The 21161-nt window shown below is 36.7% G+C and overlaps 1 protein-coding gene across 9 annotated transcripts in view; it reads left to right on the top strand.

Moving 5' to 3' along the window:
• The window catches only part of RNF111 (ring finger protein 111), a 94422-nt gene that overhangs the window by 41326 nt on the left and 31935 nt on the right, over positions 1-21161 (top strand). For all 9 annotated transcript variants that reach the window (XM_036440449.2, XM_036440431.2, XM_036440395.2 and 6 more), the window contains exons 2-5: positions 8103-8995; positions 14593-14719; positions 15611-15774; positions 19068-19262. In XM_036440449.2, coding sequence (XP_036296342.1) covers positions 8122-8995; positions 14593-14719; positions 15611-15774; positions 19068-19262 — 1360 coding nt within the window. In that variant the 5' untranslated portion in view covers positions 8103-8121. The remainder of the gene's footprint in view (positions 1-8102; positions 8996-14592; positions 14720-15610; positions 15775-19067; positions 19263-21161) is intronic.

The following is a 21161-nucleotide window of genomic DNA, read 5'->3' as shown; positions in this document are numbered from 1 at the left end:
CAATCCTAGTAATTCTGTCTTTAATTATCTCTGGATTTTGTGCTTTCCCTGTTCCAGTCACTAGTCTGTTGTTGTCTCTTCTTATATTATCTTATATGGCAATAACCTCTTAACTGGTCTGCATACTGTTTTGGCCCATCTCAATTCATTTTCACACAATAGTATTAGATGATCCAACTAAAGTGCAACTAGAATGATGTAACTGTCTAGCTTAAGAGTTTTTCAAGGTGTTATTATTGTCTGATATTTCACAAAGTCTTGCCTCTTTGTTTCATCTATCCCCCACCTGTACTATTATCCTACTGTCTGACACTTATTTATCCCACAAATGATTTATTCCTTCTTGAAACCTCCCCCATTCACGATGCCTGATATTTTAGTTATCGATAAGTGTCTTTCCTTTGGTGTTTTGTAATATGTACTTGTCTCTTTCCTCAATCTATGAATTCTCTGAGGGTTAGCACTTGAGGATCTTTTGCGATTTTGCTTTTAGAATGTTAGTGTGCTGATCCAATATCTTCTACAGTCCCTGATAATGCACCGTAGACCTGTTGGAACTCCTGGTTCAGTAAGTGCAGCGTTTAGTGTTCTGTGATTTTAATCCTGAAGCCTTATTTTCTCTGGTGCTCTGATAACATATCTATACTTTCCTCTTTTAGAACTTACAGTGAATTATCTGTAATTATTTATTTCATTTTGATTTCCTTGATCAACAAGAATTTAAATATATCTTTAGGTAATAGCTAATAGTCTATCTTCTGAATTTTATTTTCTACTCGGTAGGTTGTCCTGACTAGTTTTTTTTCCACAGTTTTATTTTACATCTAGCCTCCTAAAAGAAGTTGAGTTTACGACTTGGCAGTTTCACAATAGTTATTCAAAGTATAACTTCCTCCTTTTTACCAGGTATCAGTCTGTAAATTAATTACTATCTGCTAATAAGTTTTATCAAATTATCTCCTTTTTATTAGAGTATGTGCTCCTACACCTATAGGAGAAAAATAAACTCTAACAAGTTTAGTTTATTTTGGATACTTTATTAATATAGTTATGAGCCCAGAATGATGCTTTTTTTTTGGAAATATCTTTCTTGCTAACGAAATTTTGACTACTTGGAATATGTAATAAAGTATATTGTCCATTTGTCTACCTATAAGTAGAGTTGGTTATAAAGCCTTTAGGTAGCAGGAGAGAGTATTCTGTCAGGCACTTAAACTGGCACATAGTAAAATAAATACCAGTAAAAGGTAATTAAAATTTTAAAATATGCCCTAAGATTCCTGTGGTATAAATATTATTTTCCACTTAATTATATAAAAAAACATAAACAGTGCACATATGTTCAGTTCATTTTCTGATAATATCAAACTTTTGAAGAAAAATGCAAAGCTAGCTTATGGATTTCTTTTAAAATATTTTTCCTTTAGCGTTCTATAAAAATAATCATCAAATTTTTATTAAGTATTTATATTTATCATTGGTAGTGAAGGTTCAATAATCACTGTTTTTAAACCAGTTTAGAAGTGAGTTTATCAAAGTTGTATTGGTAGTCTTAGTGGGATTTTACCCACCTAATGCTAACATAAATTTAATTTATAATGCAATTCTTCAAATCCTAACCCTAGTTTTTAGTTCTGAAAATTAGCATGTTTATTGTGCTTTTTTCATGAAAGGTTTACTAGTGGTTAGCCTACACTAGGGGTGTCGAACTCAATCAGAGAAGGGGCCAAAATCTAAAATCCAGCCTAAATCGCGGGCCGAATGGTTTACTGAACAGTCATAAACTGTCATTGTGATGGAAACGCAGCGGAGTGCAGTGATGACAGCGCGGTGCAGGCCACATTGCAAGGCCTGGCGGGACGGATTTGGCCCGCGGGCCTTGTGTTTGACACATGTGTCCTTTTTTCATGAAAGGTTTACTAGTGGTACACTAATATCAGGAGTAATTAGTATGATTCCATCATACCAATAGCAAAAAACAGTTGATTTAAACTAGTACCAAGAGGGACTAGTATTAGGGCTCCTCCAGTATTGAACCAATGTATAGTAGAAACTAGTCATACTATGGTCAAGGAGATACATATATCTAGTATACACTTGCCTCCTTTGTAAATTACATCAGCCAATAAATTTTTTAGAAATCAAAGACTAGATTATGATTTTGTCAAATAGCAAATAGTTCAGAATGTTCTTTATTGATTCTTTGTTTTAGTTTTGCTGCCTTTTTAGTTAAAAAATGTAGTAATGATAATTTTCTTCTTCTTTTTTCTCTCATGAACATATTTTCTTTTTCTCAGTTCAAAATAGAACATGAAGTTGTATTCCCTTGGTGGGAACAGCTCATATAAAATGGGATGTTAATTTGCATTTAATGATTGTGTAACATAACTCAGAACAGTTATTATTGTATAGACAAACATACCAGACCATACACCACCTCTCTCCCTTCTTCTCCAATCCTCCAAATAAGCGGGGTTGGAAAAAGAAACTCACCAAAAAGCAGAGCAGAGTTAACCATAAAGAGTTCATTATTTTGGCTTTGCGCACAAACTGATGGGAAAGAAATTGAATTTAGTAAATTATGCTATGAATCATGTCTTTGAAAATTCACTTATGAATTTCTGTTCTCAGAATTTATCTGTCCTTTTGGCAAGATACTCTCAGAATCTCTATTTCCAAGACCCAGTGGGTTACTTAGTAATTAATTAAGGATGAGGAGTCTAAAACAATTTTTTTTCTTTAGCATATAAAGACTTTTCTCAGAGATCCAACTCAACACAACTCCTGGGAGTAATGGACTTCTGGAAGAATACCAGTTCTTTCAGAATGACATGACTCTTTTGATGCTGTTCAAAAGAAGGATTCATCATTATATGATACCCAGAACACTTGATATTTGCCCTCTTGATCTTTTTGGCAACTGTTTTCTTGAGATATAATGCACATACCATACAATTCTCCCCTTTTCAGGGTACAATTCAGTGGTTTTTACAGTAGTCACAGTTTAACAACCATCACCACAATCAATTTTATTTATTTATAAATTTTTATTGATTTCAGAGAAAGAAAGGAACATCAATGATGAGAGATTGATCAGCTGCTTCATTTACATATTCTACTGGGGATTGAGCCACAACCCAGGCATGACCTCTTGACTAGATTAGAACCCGTGACTTTTCAGTCCCCAGGCTGACCACAAAGCCAATCTGGCTCGGTCACCACAATCAATTTTAAAACATTCTCAAGGAACCAAGATATTGGTGTAGGTAAACTCAGGTACTTGCCACTTCCCACAACCACATTAAGATTACAATTAAGCTGAAACCAGTTTGGCTCGTCGGCAAAATACAGAACAACAGAACCACCTGAAATCTGGCTGAATCGAAGTCTACATTTAGAGAGTTAAATTGATACTGGTAGGGGAGGTGGAGGCACAGAACAGGTTGGTTCCTACACTTCATGTGTGGTGTGTATTTTTTTTTTCTTTTTTCTTTTGAGATATATCATTGCTGCCAAGGCCTCCTGTGAGAAGCAAGGGATCCCAGTCCCACACCAGACCCCTAGCCCAAGGGTCTCCATAACTTTGGGCTGTAAAAGCCAGTAGGGATTGTGGCTGAATGACGAGGCTGCTGGAGTCCCAGGCAGTTCCTCTTAAAGGCCTGGTGCACAAACCTACAAGATCCTGCTCCCTCTGAGCTCCGTTGGAGAAACCAGGGATATACAGGGAGGAACTGAATTATCTGGCATCGGGGCAAGAACTCGGGAGTAGCTTTCTCGGGATCATTGTTCCTGTGCTGGGACCTCCCCAATCTCAGAACTGACTGGCAGCCATATCTGAAGTTTCTATCAGCATGGTTCAAACTGTTCGCTTAATCCTAGTGATTCCCTGAGACCCCACCAAATCCAACTTGCAGCCTCATTCAAGCTGTTTGCAGTGGTTTCTCCATATAAATGGCTTGTCCTGGCTCAGGCTTCAGACTTTCCTAAAATCTCTAAAACAAGCAATTGGCCTCAGCGTGCCCCATACCTATAAGTAAGAGGTCCAATATCTGGCATAGCACCAGCCTGCCTTGCTTTACAGCTTGGACTCACCTGGGTGCTTCCAAGCCAACACAAATAAAGGCCATCTGAAGATCACTGTAGCTCCTGCTGGGTGGCCCTAGGCAGGGTCTGACTTTGCACTTCCGGGGAGGCCCCAGAGCTAGTGCACCTGGTGAACAGCTTCAGACAATACCAGATTACAACTCTACACATCCACAAGTGACACACTCAAGGGGCAGACTCAGCACCAAAGCCCCACTGAAGCAAGTTCTGCTCCATAGGAGTATCTCTTGCACAGCAGCGCTTCCACTGTAGTTGTAGCAGGTCCTCACTAACCAATTGGCCTAATGGTCAATTCCTCCCAGTGATACCAACAGCAATCAAGGCTCAACTACAGCAAGCCTGTGCACACAGCCCACACATGGGTGCACCTAGAGTGCCCAGCTCAGGTGACTGGTAAGGCTGAGCCATTGCGCCACTATACCAGTTTCAGGAGACATAACAGCTCTACCTAATACATAGACACAAACACAGGGAAGCAGCCAAAATACAGAGACAAAGAAACATGCCACAAGTGAAAGAACTAAAGAAATCTTTAGGAAAAGAATTTAATGAAATGGAAGCAAGCAAACTACTGGATATAGAGTTCAAAACAATGGTATAAAGTTACTCAAGGATCTTAATGAGAGCTTTAGGGGAATTTACTAAATTTCTTACTTTTCAAGGTTCTTAGTGAGAATGTCAAAGACATGAAAAAGGACCAGTCAAAATTAAGCGTACATTAATTGAAATGAATAATTTACGGGAAATCAACAGTAGAGTAGAGGATACTGATAAAGCAGTGATTTGGAATATATGAGGAAGCAGAAAAACACCCAATCAGGAGAGCAAAAAGAAAAAAAATCTAAAAATATGAAGAGAATGAAAGGACTCTCTGGGACAACTTCTGGAGTACCAATATTTGCATTATGCTGGGGTCAGAAGGAGGAGAGAGAGAGAGAGAGCAAGAAATGGAAAGCCTATTTGAAGAAATAATGATAGAAAGCTTCCCTTACCTGGTGAAAGAAATTGATTTACAAGTCCAGGAAGTCCAGAGAGTTCCAAATAAGAGGAACCTAAAGAGGCTCACACCAAGATACATCATAATTAAAATGCCAGTAGTTAAAGACAGAGAAATTTTTTTTAAAGTATGGTTAATTCTTTTATTTATTTTTTAAATTTTTTTTGGTGTGTTTTTACAGAGGGGAAGAGAGAGGGATAGAGAGTTAGAAACATCGATGAGAGTCATCGATCAGCTGCCTTTTGCACACCCCCTACTGGGAATATGTCTGCAACCAAGGTACATGCCCTTGACTGGAATCGAACCCGGGACCCTTCAGTCCTCAAGCCGACGCTTTATCCATTGAGCCAAACTGGTGGTTTCGGCAAGACAGAGAATCTTAAAATCAGCAAGAAAAAAACAGTTACTTACAAGGGAATGCCCATATGACTATCAGCTGATTTCTCAACAGAAACTATGTAGGCCAGAGGGAGTGGCAAGAAATATTCAAAGTGATAAATAGCCAGAACTTGCGATGAAGATTACTCTACATAGCAAAGCTATTATTTAGAATTGAAGGTCAGATAAAGAAAAAGCTAAAGGTGTTCATCACCACCAAAACTGTAGTATTGATAGATGAACTGTTGAAGAGTATTCTTAAGAAGAGGAAAGGGAAAAAAAGATAAAAAATATGAACAATAAAATGACAATAAGTACATATCTATCAACAATTGAATCTAAAAACAAAATTTAATGAATAAGGAAGCTAATGAACAACAACAACAACAACAAAAACACCTGATAGATAAAATAGAACCGGAGGCATGGAAACATGAAACAGACTGATGAATCCTAGTAGGAAGAGTGCATTGGGAAGAGATTAACCAAAGATCTTAATGGGCATATATGCAATACTTATGGATACAGATAATAGGGTGTTGGAGGCCTGGGGTGGGGCAGAAACTGGGTAGAGGGTACCAATGTGAGTGAGGGAAGGAATGGTATCATCTGCAATACCTTCAAAGATTTAAAAGAACATTTTCAGTGTGCCAAAAATGAACATTATGCTCTTTGGCCTTCATACCTCATTCCTTCTAATATCCCCAGCCCTAGACAATCAATAATCTATTTTCTATCTTTATACAGTTGCATATTCTGGACATTTCTTATAAAAGAATCTTACCTTATGCAGTCTTTTGTGACTGGTTTCTTTTGCTTAGATTGGTGTTTTTGAGGTTCTGGTCATATTGCAGCATGAATCAGTACTTCATTTCTTTTGATTATCTGTAATATAAAAGCATAATATGCAAATCAACCTAACAGCTAAACAGCAGAACGACCATCCAGATGATCTTCTGGATGACCACGCTATGACATGAACTAACGCCAAGGCAGGTGTGATGCAATTGGTCGGGCGGCCTGCCATCGCCCCATGATCATCCCGTAGCAGGGGTCTTCAAACTACGGCCCGCGGGCCACATGCGGCCCGCAGAGGAGTCTGATCCGGCCCGCCAGGTTTTTTGGGCAGTGAGCGCAGCTGAGGTGTTACAGTAGGAATTAGTAGTTCATATAGTCCGGCCCTCCAGCTCTCTGAGGGACCGTGATCTGGCCCCCACTTTAAAAAGTTTGAGGATGCCTGCCGTAGAGGGAGGCCCAGGCCACTGGCCAGTGGGGCAGTCAATTGGGGGGCTCTGCGATTGCCCCAAAGAAGGCCCAGGCCAGTGTCTGCTGGGTGATCGATGGAGGGCTTTGGGGAATTGGGGCTGTGTGGCAGTGGATGCGGGCAGTGCTGAGGGTGTATGTGTGTGGGGGGGGGGCGGGCTGGGAGGCAGATGGGGCTGTGAAAGCCCCAACAGCTGGGGCTGCGAGGCAGCTGGGGCAGCGAAGGCCTATCCTTACACAAATTTCATGCATCGGACCTCTAGTCAAGTAATAATCCATTATATCCATCATTTGTATTCTTCACTCTTTTTAGCTATTATGACTAATGGTGCTATGAATATTTGTGTGTACATTTTTTTGTGGATGTATGTTTTCATTTCCCTTTGGTGTACACTTAGGAGTGGAATTGGAAGATTAAGTGGTAACTCTGTGTTTAATGTTTTTTTTAATTTTTTGTTTTATTTTTTTATTGTTTGAAGCATTACAAATAGTAGTATAATACATATGTCCCCGCTGCCATGTGTTTAATCTTTTGAGGAACTTGCAAACTGCTTTCCAAAATGCCTATACCATTTTACATTCCTACCAGCCATGTATGTATGAGGGTTCCTTGCCAATACTGGTTATCTGTATTTTTTTGTTATAGCCATTCTAGTAGGCCCCTTTGAATCTTAAATCACATGTATTTCTGCCTTATCATTGCAACTTGTGTTTTCTTGCATTTAATTACGGTGATTCTGGTCTAACTGACTGCCTTTTCTTTTTCTTTTTAAAAAATATATTTTATAGATTTTTTACAGAGAGGAAGGGAGAGAGATAGAGAGTTAGAAACATTGATGAGAGAGAATCATCAATCAGCTGCCTCTTGCACACCCTCTACTGGGGATGTGCCCGTAACCAAGGTACATGCCCTTGACTGGAATCGAACCTGGGACCTTTCAGTCCGTAGGCCGACGCTCTATCCACTGAGCCAAACCGGTCTCGGCTGAATTCTAATTTTTAAATCCATTTTTACTATATTAGGTTTTGAAAAAATTGTTTGATTTTAACAAAATATGTTACATTCCTAAAGGTAGGAAAAGATACAGTAAGATCAGTTTTTAGTTAAAAGAAGTTGTCGAGTAGGCTTATGTTCGGTGATTTTTATTTCTAAAAATTGGGTATATGGGTAGAGGTAACAGAGGAAAATGTTTTATAAGAATAGTAAAATGACGTATTACAACTGTTTTACATTTTGCTGAGGAAAAGGCAATCCTGCCCTGTTACAGAGCTGTTTTCAGTGGAATCTGAGTACTCTTTTAATTAAGTAGTATAATATAACACATTAACAATCTTTTTAATATCTAATTTTGTCTTCTAGGCCTTCCTTATCGTTTCCCATGTCTCAATGGACTCCTGAATATAGCAAGCTCTATACCTTAGAAGTGGATATGAAGAGTGAGATTCCTTCTGATGCACCAAAGACACAGGAGAGTCTGAAAGGGATCCTCTTGCATCCAGAGCCCATTGGGGCAGCCAAAAGTTTTCCTGCGGGAGTTGAGATGATTAATAGTAAAGTGGGGAATGAATTCTCTCATTTGTGTGATGATTCTCAAAAACAAGAGAAGGACATGAATGGTAACCAACAAGAGCAAGAAAAAAGTGTTGTGAGGAAAAAACGCAAAAGCCAGCAGGCTGGCCCTTCATACATGCAAAATTGTGTTAAAGAAAACCAGGGAGTATTAGGATTGAGGCAACACCTAGAAGCACCAAGTGATAAAGACAATGATTCCTCTTTTAGTGATTGTCTTTCTTCTCCTTCATCTAGTCTGCATTTTGGAGATTCTGATACTGTGACTTCAGATGAGGATAAAGGACTTTCTGTAAGACATTCCCAGTCAATTTTGAATGCTAAAAGTAGAACTCATAGTGCACGGTCCCAAAAGTGGCCTCCCACTGAGACAGAGTCTGTTTCAGGATTGTTAATGAAAAGACCCTGTTTTCATAGCAGTTCATTAAGGAGACTTCCATGCAGAAAGAGATTTGTAAAAAACAGCTCCTCACAGAGGACACAGAAACAAAAAGAGAGGATATTGATGCAGAGGAAAAAACGAGAAGTGTTAGCCCGAAGAAAGTATGCATTGCTCCCCAGTTCCAGTAGTTCCAGTGAAAATGACCTCAGCAGTGAATCCTCTTCAAGCTCATCAACTGAAGGAGATGATTTGTTTGTTTCTACCAGTGAAAACCACCAAAACAATGCAGCTGTCCCCTCAGGTAAAAATGTTGCTTATGTAAACATGGAAGCTATTACATTGTATTTGTGCTTATTTCCTTCTACATGATTTAGTGATTTTATTGTATTTAAATGGAGTATGAGGCTCTGTTAACTTTTATTTTTAAGCCATATAAGTAAATTATCAACTATAGTATTAAACCATGACTCCAATTTTAAGTACAAAGTATGATTTAAAAAAAATTGATTTTAGCTGAAACCAGTTTGGCTCAGTGGATAAGAGCGTTGGCCTACGGACTGGAGGGTCCCGGGTTCGATTCTAGTCAGGAGCATGTGCCTTGGTTGCGGGCACATCCCCAGTGGGGTGTGTGCAAGAGGCAGCTGATCGATGATTCTCTCTCATCGATGTTTCTAGCTCTCTGTCTCTCTCTCTTTCTCTCTGTGGAAAATCAATAAAATATATTAAAAAAAATTGATTTTAGAGAGGAAGGTAGAGAGGGAGTGGGGGAGAGAGAGAAGCATAGTGTGAGAGCGAAACACCTCTCAGTTGCATTCCATACGAATTTCTCATACGCACCCTGACCAGAGGTTGAACATGAGACGTGAGTATGTCCCTGACCAGGAACCAAACCCTTGATTTTTCAGTGTATAGGTCAACCCTCCAACCAACTGAGGCACACTGCCCAGGGTTAGTATATTTATATTTTGTGAATACTTTTTCAATAGCTGTGTGATGGATTCCTTTCACATTTAACCACAGTAAAAGCAATTCTAGTCACTAAGAAAGACAAGTTAGCCGAAACTGGTTTGGCTCAGCGGTAGAGCGTCGGTCTGCGGACTGAAAGGTCCCAGGTTCTATTCCGGTCAAGGGCATGTACCGTGGTTGCGGGCACATCCCCGGTAGTGGGTATGCAAGAGGCAGCTGGTCAATGTTTCTCTCTCTCTCTCTCTCTCTCTCTCCCCCTTCCTCTCTGTAAAAAAATCAATAAAATATATATATTTTTAAAAAGTTATTTTTCTTTTAAGTATTCTATTCTTATTGGTTACTATTAACTTGTCATGTTCTTTATAACTGAAAAATAATTTCAAGTATTTGAGAGGTAACTTTTATTCTAATATTGGAACACAAACATTAATCCTGACAGTGCTCAGTAGAGCATATGACCAATCAGTTAAAATGGAATTTAGAGATTAGCTCGCATGTGCTCTCTCCCTCCCCTCAGTAATGTTATATTTAACTAGAATAAGTTTATGTACAGTCTGAAGTATGTGTTCCATGTATATCATTTTTACAGTTTGTTGTAATTTAAAAGAAGTTGATGAAAACATCTTTAGGAGTAAAGTTTGAGCTGAAGAAAAAGGTTAATTTTTTGTGAACGTATAGGAAAATAGGGGGTAGGTAGAGCTTTTTTAATGGGCTAAGATTATGGGTTTTTTTTTTGTTTGTATTTTCAAATTATAAGAGAAAGTGTTTTTAGAAAGTTACAGAACTAGTAGAAGTGAGCCAGCTGGGCTTGTGCAGGCTCAGGAAACAAGTTAAAGAGGCAGAAGAAGGGTCCTTTGGAGTTCAGGAGAAAGGCAAAGGTATTGCACCTTGGGGGGAAATAAAGGGAAATTCGATGTGTGCTCACAAGAGGGAGAGTACAGGTTATGGTTTTTAATACTGGCACAACGTTTTCTCAGTCTTTGCCTGATGTCCTGCTTTTTAAAGGTAGAGCCTGTTTTAATACTTTGCAAATATGCCATTACTCCCTCTTTTTCTTTTTCATTGGTTACTTCATTTTCAAAGACTTCCTTTCCATACCCTGACTAGTAATTTTGTTTTTAATTTTACTCTTAGCCATGTTCAGTTCTTTTTTAAACCTACTCATATACTTGTTTTGAAAAGAGTTTATTGAGATCACACTGCAGCTGGGAAAGGGTTACAGCAACCATTAAGAAAGAGGGAAATGAGAATGGGAATTGTCTTGCTTAATTGTCACATTTCACATTTTTCTCATTTGGGTAGAATGTGAAGTGTGGGGAGAGGGAGCAGCAGAGCCCAGTTTCTACTTGAAATTAGTGAGGCAAGGTGGTTGGTGATGTGGTGTAGAAGTTCCAAGGAGCTGAAGTTTATAGGAGACACGAGAGGAGAGTAAATCTAGGTCAGTATCATTGTTACTAGGAAGAAAGTAGTTCATATATTCTCAGGTATTCAAGATAAATGAAAACTCTGTTATTTATTTTTAAATCCTGTTTAATTCTTATAGCATGTGGTGTTTTACTTTCTTGGAAGAATTACATTATTTTCAGACATTATCCTTAAATGCTTGTCTCTGGAAATCTAAATCCAGAAGTTGAAACCAAGGACTCCTGATATTTTCTGGTTTCTAGATCAGTGTTTTGTATTTTAAAAAAATAGTAATTATTTAATAACATTCAAATGGTGTAGAATTTTTAAAGTACCAAGAAATGATAAAATGAGAAATAAAACTTTACCTCTTTTTCTTAGATCCCAGTCTTATTTCCCAGAAGTAAAGTTAGTTTCTTTTTGTTAATCCTCACCTGAGGATATTTTTTCATTTATTTTTAGAGTAGAAGGGAGAGAAAGAGAAAGAGAAAGAGAAAGAAAAAGACAAAGACAAAGAGGAAGAAAAAGAGAAAGAGAAAGAGAGAGAAAGAGAGAATCTACATGGATGTGAGAGAGACACATTTAGTGGTTGTTTTGCACACACCCCGGACAGGGCTGGGGTTTGAGCCTGCAACTGAGGTACATTTCTTGGCCAAAATCGAACCTAGGACCTTTCAGGCTGCAGGCTGACACTTTCTACTGAGCCAAACTGGAGAGAGCATGGTAGCAGTTTATCTCCTGAAGTTATGCTTATAAATGTCAGTTTTAGAAAAAGTAATTATTTAAGCAATAGGACAAAAAGTGTCTTAAGTGAGTTACTTATATAATCTTTAGTTACACAATCTCTCTGTTCATAAAAAGTTATATAAACTGAGATTTAATGCATTAGCTAGCTTTGTATCATTTATCATTGGAACTTCAAAACATTACATTTGTAGTTGACTTTGCTTAACTATATAAATGATGTTTAATAATGTTAAGCTATTTTTTATAGGCTTTTAAAGAAACTTCATGTACACACATGCAGAAAAATCACTAATAGAGCTGATATATAGATGTAGATTTTTTTTCCATTATAGAATGGTAATCTCCTGTTGGTGAGTTAAAATAAGGGAAGTTTAAAAAAATTAATAGTGTTTTATTTATAAATATATGATTCTCTTTGTACTCCTACCTTAAACTGCATCATGTACATGATTATGAAGCAAGAATTGAGAAGGTAATTTGGAAATTGAATCTAGAATATTATTTTAAATAGCCACTGAGTGCTGCTATTCTGTTTTCTCTGCTTATAAGATATATTTATGCTATTAAAATATATCCTACCTCAATACTAGTATGTTTCAGTATGTCTATGTGTATAATCTTTAGAACTTTGAAACTACTTCAAAAATGTGCATATCTCATAATTATTAAATCTTAATTATCCTATTTAATTGATAGTGGTTTGTAAATATTTCAGATATGATATTTGTAAATATATTATGAAATATTCAAAATTAACTTTCTCTAAATCAGAACATCTTTCATTACCTCTATGATTTATCATGCCTGTTTTGGTCTACTCTTTGAAGTACCAGAGAATATGTTGTAGAATCTTGTCATGCACTTACTTGTATCTCCTCCACATACTGGCCAGCTTTTGAAGTAGTACAGATGTGTAGTGATGTATTAGAGGTGAAATTCCAGGTTGCCAAGGAATAGTACCTTTGGTGAAGGAATGTAGACTGCATAAATTTCAATGACAAGAGTGTTGAACCCTTTTTTGTCATTGTGGTAAGCAAGAGTCCAATGAGTTGAATAAAAATGAATATAAAATATCAGTGGATTACATACTAGTAGAAAATATGAAAAACAGAGCTCGTTTACAAAAGCAGCAAGGAGAATAAAGTATATGAATAATCTTAGTATATTTGAACTCCAAATGAAATTATTTAGCTTTATAAAGAGTTATCTTTAAAATCAAACCAAACCCTACTGGTTTTCTAGAGATTTATAAAAGATGACTTTAGTAGATGACAAGAAATATTCTAGGATGAGAAAAACAAATATATATATTTTGTATATTTAGATAGCATATATACATATATTAATATGTTTATATAAATGAATAAATGAATGAAGGAATGAGTGTTAGACATGTTGGGACTTCATTATTGTTGCTTAATGCTACTCTAGTCCAAACATCAGAATTTTTTCTTTTCTCCTTGATTTTCTAATTGTGTATAATAATTAGGAAAACCTGAGTCTACCAGGTATCAAAATAGAATTATTCTAGTCTTTTTAACTACTGGTGTTGGGACAGTTGTACATTCATTTGCAAGAAAGATGAGTTTAGACCTTTTGCAATCATGTAAGACACGAAAGTTATGGATCATGGAATGATCTATGATCCTAGCCGGTTTGGCTCAGTGGATAGAGCATTGGCCTTCTGACTGAAGAGTCCCAGGTTCAATTCCAGTAAAGGGCACATTGTTGTGGGCTCGATCCACAGTAGGGGTGTGCTGGAGGCAGCTGGTTGATGTTTCTCTCTCATCAATGTTTCTAACTCTCTATCCCTCTCTCTTCCTCTCAGTAAAAAACCAATAAAATATATTTTTTAAAAAAGATTAAAAAAAAAAAAGAAAGAAATGGTTTGGTAATGGCAGGGAGGGTAAGGGCCAGTTGTATTTATAATCTTATCTAATACTATAAACAAAAATTAGTTCTACATGAAATAATTAAGGAAATACCTTGAACCAAATATAATATATATCCATCCTCCAAATAAGGAAACACTTTTCAAACAGAATAATTTTGGGGAAAAAACAAGTACAAAAACGATACATTTTATTGCATGTAAAACTCAAAAACTAATAAGTGTGTTTTTTAAAAGAATGCTGTATCACAGAAAATTACCACCTTGTAGAAAATATGTAGCAAATGTATTTTTATTTTAAAATATATTTTATCTATTTTTTACAGAGAGGAAGGGAGAGAGATAGAGAGCTAGAAACGTGGATGAGAGAGAAATATCGACCAGCTGCCTCTTGCACAACCCTACCAGGGATGTGCCCGCAACCAATGTACATGCCCTTGACCAGAATCGAACCTGGGACCTTGCAGTCCGCAGACCAACGCTCTACCACTGAGCCAAACCGGTTTTGGCTGTATTTTTATTTTAGGGAGTAAAAGGTAAATACGTTTTATAAAATCTTAAAATCAGTTCTTTAGATATAACAGTGTTGATATCTCTATATAATATACAAATTCATATGGAGACCACTAAAATTTTTTAGAGAACAAACAGAAGTTATAAAAGAGGAAATAAATGTGAAGACATACAGATCAAGAGAATAGGTACTACTGTTTTTGAGCTAAACACTCATAGCTTTCGTTAGCTTTCATTTTGACAGATAATATTTTTATTTTTGTAATGAATTTTATAGTCAAAGTCAAAATAAAAGTTTTTGTACCTCGATTAACAAGATGGCAAATGCCCTTCAAATGTTTTTTTTTTTCCTTTCCCCCCCCCCGTTTTGTTTCCAGGAAGTATTGATGAAGATGTTGTGGTGATAGAAGCTTCCTCTACTCCCCAAGTAGCTGCCAATGAAGAAATTAATGTTACCTCAACTGATAGTGAAGTGGAGATTGTAACAGTTGGAGAAAGCTATCGGTAAGAGTTTAATTGCTAGTTTGTATATTTGAAATTTTAAGTAGAAGTATTTAAACATTTATACTGCAGATATTTGCATTTTTTTAGAGACCTAGTTTGAGTATGTATATACCAGATTAGTGCTTTTCTTTTTTTAAAATATTTTTAAATTTATTTTTTAGAGAGAGAAGAAGGGAGAAGGATAGAGAGAAAGAATATTGATGAGAGAGAAACATTATCAGTCAGCTACCTCTTTCATGCCCCTGACAGGGGATTGAGCCCATGACCCGGGCATGTGCCCTAGCCAAGAATCCTACTGGGATCGGGCCTAAACAAGCAGTAAGACATCGCTCTAGGGGTCCCAGATTCAAGAGGGTGCAGGCTGGGCTGAAGGACACTCCCCCTCCTTGTTCACAAATTTTGTACACCAGAGCTCCAGTTGTTATATAAGGTATTAAGTTTGTCACTGTTTAGCTGGCTCTTGGCCTTTTCTCTTTAAGATAATGCATCTGTATTTCAGATTCTTTTGTATCAGGATGTAATAGTTGCCACATGCACCAACTGTCCATATATCAACTTTTTTGTTGATTCTCCACTCAGCATAATATTTGAGTTAAGGCATCCTATATATATCCTATATTTTATACCCATGACTGGTGTAAAATGATAACAGCATTTCTCATATTCTTAGGTCAGTTGGTTGGTGAATATTTCATTCAGAAATATTTATTGAGTGCCAGACAGACACTGTACTAGTCATAACTGTGCATTCTGTGACCATTATTTCTTTGGAAAAGTCTTACATGAAGTATTTCCCAACTTATTCTGTAAAGAAAGGCTTATTATTTCTTGGTAACTAAAGTTTTGTGTATTTTTTTATGTTTACTAATTTAAATATTGATATCATTTAAGGTCTCGTTCAACCCTTGGACACTCCAGATCTCATTGGAGCCAAGGTTCAAGTTCTCATACAAGTCGACCACAGGAGCCACGGAACCGCAGTAGGATTTCTACTGTGATACAGCCCTTGAGGCAGAATGCAGCAGAAGTTGTGGACCTTACTGTTGATGAAGATGGTAAGGTGGAGTAGTAACAGTGTATAATTATGAAGAAAATATGATAAAATGAAATATCTTACTGTGCTATTAAACTAAAGAGAAGTTTTCAGATTTTTAAATCTTATTTTTCAATTTGCAGTGATGACCTTGGTTATAATATAGTAATTTTGCATAACTTTTCTTTTAAAATATATTTTATTGATTTTGTACAGAGAGGAAGGGAGAGAGATAGAGACTTAGAAACATCGATGAGAGAGAGTCATCGATCAGCTGCCTCTTGCACACCCCCTACTGGGGATATGCCCGCAACCAAGGTACATACCCTTGACCGGAATCGAACCCGGGACCCTTCAATCCCCAAGCCGACGCTCTATCCATTGAGCCAAACCGGTTTCAGCTTGCCTAAAATTTTTTTCTGGTTATTGTTTTATGCTTGGTAGTTCTTTTCTTTTTTTAATATATTTTATTGATTTTTAACAGAGAGAAAGGGAGAGAGATAGAGAGCTAGAAACGTCAGTGAGAGAGAAACATCGACCAGCTGCCTCTTGCACACCCCCTACCGGGGATGTGCCTGCAACCAACTTACATGCCCTTGACCGGAATCGAACCTGGGACCTTTTAGTCTGCAGACCGACGCTCTACCACTGAGCCAAACAGGCTTCGGTGATAGTTATTTTCTTAGAAAAGATATGATTGAGAAGCTTCAATTGGCTGCCACCTATATGTGCTCGACTGGTAATGTGAACTCGAAACCTAGGTATGTGCCCTAATCAGGAATCAAACCTGCAACTTTCAGTGTATGGAATGACATTCAACCTAGCCACTTTGGCTGACAAGGGCAGAAATGACACTTTTTAATTATGGACAACAGTGAAGCGCTATAACTGAATTCAAATGGTTTAATACTGGTTATTTATAATGTCATTTACTTTTTTAAAGTATGTGATTCTTTAATGTAATAAGTATGTGCCTTTTGTGCTGCTTAATTTTAGTGTTTTGTTTTGGTTTATAACTGCTCCGAGAAAGCAAAGCTAGAGTTGCTAAACAGGGATTAGAGAAGATGGTAGCATGTTTGAATATATGACTACATATATGAATTTTCCTACATGTTGAGAATTATCTTCAGGTATTATTAGTTTCATCTTACAAGGAAGTGGTCAGTCATAATTTTCTTAGTGAGGTAGTCAACCGTATATAAATTTGTTAACTTTGGGAGTTAGCTATAAATTGGAGAAAAGATACATTAAATAGGTAGAAATAGAGGCCTTGGGCAATCAGACAGTTCTTTAGATAGGCTGTTTGCAGTTTGGATGATCATAGTTTACAGATTACTATTACTTCAGAATTAAGATGCTTATTAAAAGATAATTTATTTCCATAGCTTGCATTCATTCAACAGTGCCTTGGTTTTTATTTTAAAGCATTGTAAGTTACCTGTAAGTCAGATGTTAATATAATAGGGATTAATTAAAGGTCAATTGGAGTTATTTAAATATAGAATGACTAGTTTGAAAACTTTCTGTGTGTTTAGTATTATGTGACACCTATTATCCAGTAAGTAAGAAAAGGTGACAGTAGCCTTTTAACCCATTAGAATTAGTCTAACCAGACTATTTCAACTACGTTAATAGTATTTTAATGATCAGTAGATGCCCTCTTCTCCCAAATAATTTCTTTCAGTGGAAAGTTTCTCTCTTATTAAAAATAAACCAAAAACTTAACTATATCAATTAGACCAATGAATCTTAACTGGCTGTCATTTTGTGTCCCTGGAGATATTTGTCAATATCTGCAGACGTTTTTGGTTCTCAAAGTTGTGAGGAGAGTGCTAATGACATGTAATGAGTAGAGGCCAGGGTTGCTGCTAAACATACTGTACAGGACAGCCACCCTCAGTCCCCACTCCCCCAAACAACAAAGAATTGTCTAGCTCAAAATGTCAGTACTGCCAAGGTTGAGAAGCTGTTAAAAAGCATTTGCAAATAAACATAGGTTCCTCCCTTCACTTTTTAGTTACAAGCAAATGCATTTGTTTAAGCAACTTGGTCTATTTGTTCTATATAGACCAAGCAGGTACTATTTGTGCTTCAAGAGTCTGCATTCCATACTGCATTATATAAAATAGTTGTCTTCTCATTCTACATCACATTGAGAGAGTCCCTCTTTTTAAACAACCATTTTAAGTTGGTCCGAAGGTTGTGGGTTATTGTTAAGCTGACTAAACAACCATTTTAGAATCAGTTTAAAATATAAATCATTTGTAAGTTAAAATCTGCTTGAAATTTCTTTTATATTCCACTACAAAATTAAAAAAATTTTTTTTTAAAGTACTGCTGAATATTTACAAAAGGGTTTTGTAAAACATACATGTAAGAAGAGATTAAAATATATTAAACATCATAGATAATGTTAATTATGTGATTACTATATGTAAAACATTATACAAGATGATGTTTATTACATTATAGGTATATGTAAAGCATTGTACAAAGTGCTTTATATGTGTGATCTCAGTTCATCCTAGCAATAGTTCTATGAAGAAAGTTCTATGAACAATACTTTCCTAATTCTATAGGTGAGAAAATGAAAAGTGGTTATGTAGCCGGGACCGGTTTGGCTCAGTGGATAGAGCGTTGGCCTGCGGACTGAAAGGTCCCAGGTTCGATTCCAGTCAAGGGCATGTACCTTGGTTGCCGGCACATCCCCAGTAGGGGGTGTGCAAGAGGCAGCTGATTGATGATTCTCTCTCATCGATGTTTCTAACTCTCTATCTCTCTCTTCCTCTCTGTGAAAAATCAATAAAATATATTAAAAAAAAGAAAAAGAAAAGAAAAGTGGTTATGTAACCTACACAGGATTATACTGTCAGTGGTGAAATCAGACTTACTTTCCAAGAATCTAGTTCTGTATTATATACTGTGAAGGGGAAAGTACTCTTTGTAACACCTTCCGACAGCTTATAATAATTATGTATGAATATAGCAGAGAGATTTTTACTTTCATTATCCTCCTTTTTTATGATAGATCAGAAAACTTATATAATCATTATTTTTTAAAAACTTAATCATCTGAATTATTAGAATATGCATTTGTTGGATTTTTAAAAATGCAGTTTTTAAAATGTTACATTTTAATGTTAACAGTTTAACTTCATGAAAGCTTTTTTTTTTAACTATATATTGTACTTCCTACAGAGTTCATATCATTAAAGTTTGCTTTAACATTTATTATAACAATATTAGCTTGGATTACAATATAACCCATTACCTAATTTGTATTGAAATGCTGACTAAACATTTTGCATTTTATAGAACCTACTGTAGTACCAACCACTTCTGCAAGAATGGAATCACAAACCACAAGCGCTTCCACTAGTAATTCTAATCCATCTACCTCTGAGCAGGCCTCTGATACTGCTTCAGCTGTCACTAGTAGCCAATCCTCCACAGTGTCAGAGACTTCAACTACTCTTACAAGCAATAGTATGACTGGTACTTCTATAGGAGGTATGTAAAAATCAGGGGGAGGAGGGACTTTTTATTTTTATAACATTTGTTAGAAAAATGATTTATTTTCAAATTTTAGCTGTATTCACAAGAACATAGTCTTAGAGTCAATATCATATGTGAACTAAGTAGTCTCAATTAGAATTAGACTAGGATTTCTTATTTGAGTTTGGGTGCTATATGTTGGCAAAGTATCATAGCTCAACTGAAAGAAATTGGAAAGAATTAAATGTCTGATACCAAAAATGTGAGCAACAAAAGAAAAAATAAGTAAGTTAAACTTCATCAAAATTGAAAATTTGTATATATCAAAGGACATCAAGAAAGTGAAAAGAAAACTTACAGATGGGAGAAAAAAACTTGAAAATTATACATTTGATAAGGGTCTAATATACAGAATATATAAAGAACTCACACAACTCACCAATAAAAAGGATAACAACTCTGTTTAAAATTGGTTGAAGGATGCGCTAGCTTTTTGGTTTAGTGGATAGGGCATCAGCCTGAGAACTAAAGGGCCCTGGGTTCCATTCTGGTCAATGGCACATGCCCGGGTTGGAGGCTCTATCCCCAGTAGAAGGCGTGCAGGAGGCAGCAAATGAATGATTCTCATCATTGATGTTTCTCTGTCTTCCTTTCTCTCTGAATCCAAGAAAAATAAATAAATAGAATCATAAATAAATAGGTAAAGGATTTGTATAGATATTTTTCCATAGAAGACATATAAATGAACAAGAACTACATGAAAACACCATTAGCTTGTAGAGAAATACTAATAAAAATCACAGTGAATTACCACTTTACACCCAATATGATTTTTATACTTAAAAAAAACAACAACAATAAATCATACAATAACTAGTGTAAAGTAGAATGTGGAGAAATTGGAACCTTTATGAATAATCTGGTGGGAATGTAAAATGGCATTGCCACTGTGAAAACACTGGTAATTCCTCAAAAAGTTAAACATGCCAAAACCAGTTTGGCTCAATGGATAGAGCGTCGGCTTGGGGACTGAAAGGTCCCGGGTTCGATTCTGGTCAAGGGCATGTACCTTGGTTGCGGGCATATCCCCAGTAGGGGGTGTGCAAGAGGCAGCTGATCGATGACTCTCTCTCATTGATGTTTCTAAGTCTCTATCTCTCTCCCTTCCTCTCTGTACAAAATCAATAAAATATATTAAAAAAAAAAAAAAAAAAAGTTAAACATAACTTCCGGTCAAGATGGTGGAGTAGATAAATGTGGTACTTATATCTTTCCACAACCACATTAAAATGACATCTAAACTACAGAACAACCACCATGCAGAACTGTCTGAAATCTATAACTAAGGACCTAGAGAGAAAGCCATATCAAGACTGGTAGTAGGACAGAGACATGGAATGAGCTAGTCCTATACTCACAAGTGATGGTTAAAAATTGAGAGGGATATTTCAGCTGTAGAGGACCTTTTTTTTTTAAAAAAAAAATTATTTTATTGAGTTTTTATCGAGAGAAAGGGAGAGGGATAGAGAGTTAGAAACATGATGAGAGAGAAACCTCGATCAGCTGCCTCCTGCACACTCCCCACTGGGTATGTGCCTGTAATTGAGGTACATGCCCTGACTAAAATTGAACCTGGGACTTCTGAGTCCCCAGGCCGACGCTCTATCCTCTGAGCCAAATCAGCTGGGGCTAGAGGTCCTTCTTAAGAGTGAAGGGCCCCCACCAAGTCCTTTCAGCCCAGGGTTCCAATCTTGGGAAGAGAAGTCCCTAAACTTGTGGCTGTGAACACCGGCAGGGATAGTGGCAGAGTATGATGGGAGAGTTGCTGGAGATAGGTGTTCCTCTTAAAGGGCAGGCACACGGCCTTACTCAGACTCACAACTATAATCTCCAGCGCTGGGGCAGCAGCTCAAA

The sequence above is a fragment of the Pipistrellus kuhlii genome, unplaced genomic scaffold, assembly GCF_014108245.1.
Source record: "Pipistrellus kuhlii isolate mPipKuh1 unplaced genomic scaffold, mPipKuh1.p scaffold_m20_p_1, whole genome shotgun sequence".
Classification (NCBI taxonomy): domain Eukaryota; kingdom Metazoa; phylum Chordata; class Mammalia; order Chiroptera; family Vespertilionidae; genus Pipistrellus; species Pipistrellus kuhlii.
Note: the sequence above shows the minus strand (reverse complement) of the source record. Positions and strands in the feature narration are given on the sequence as shown.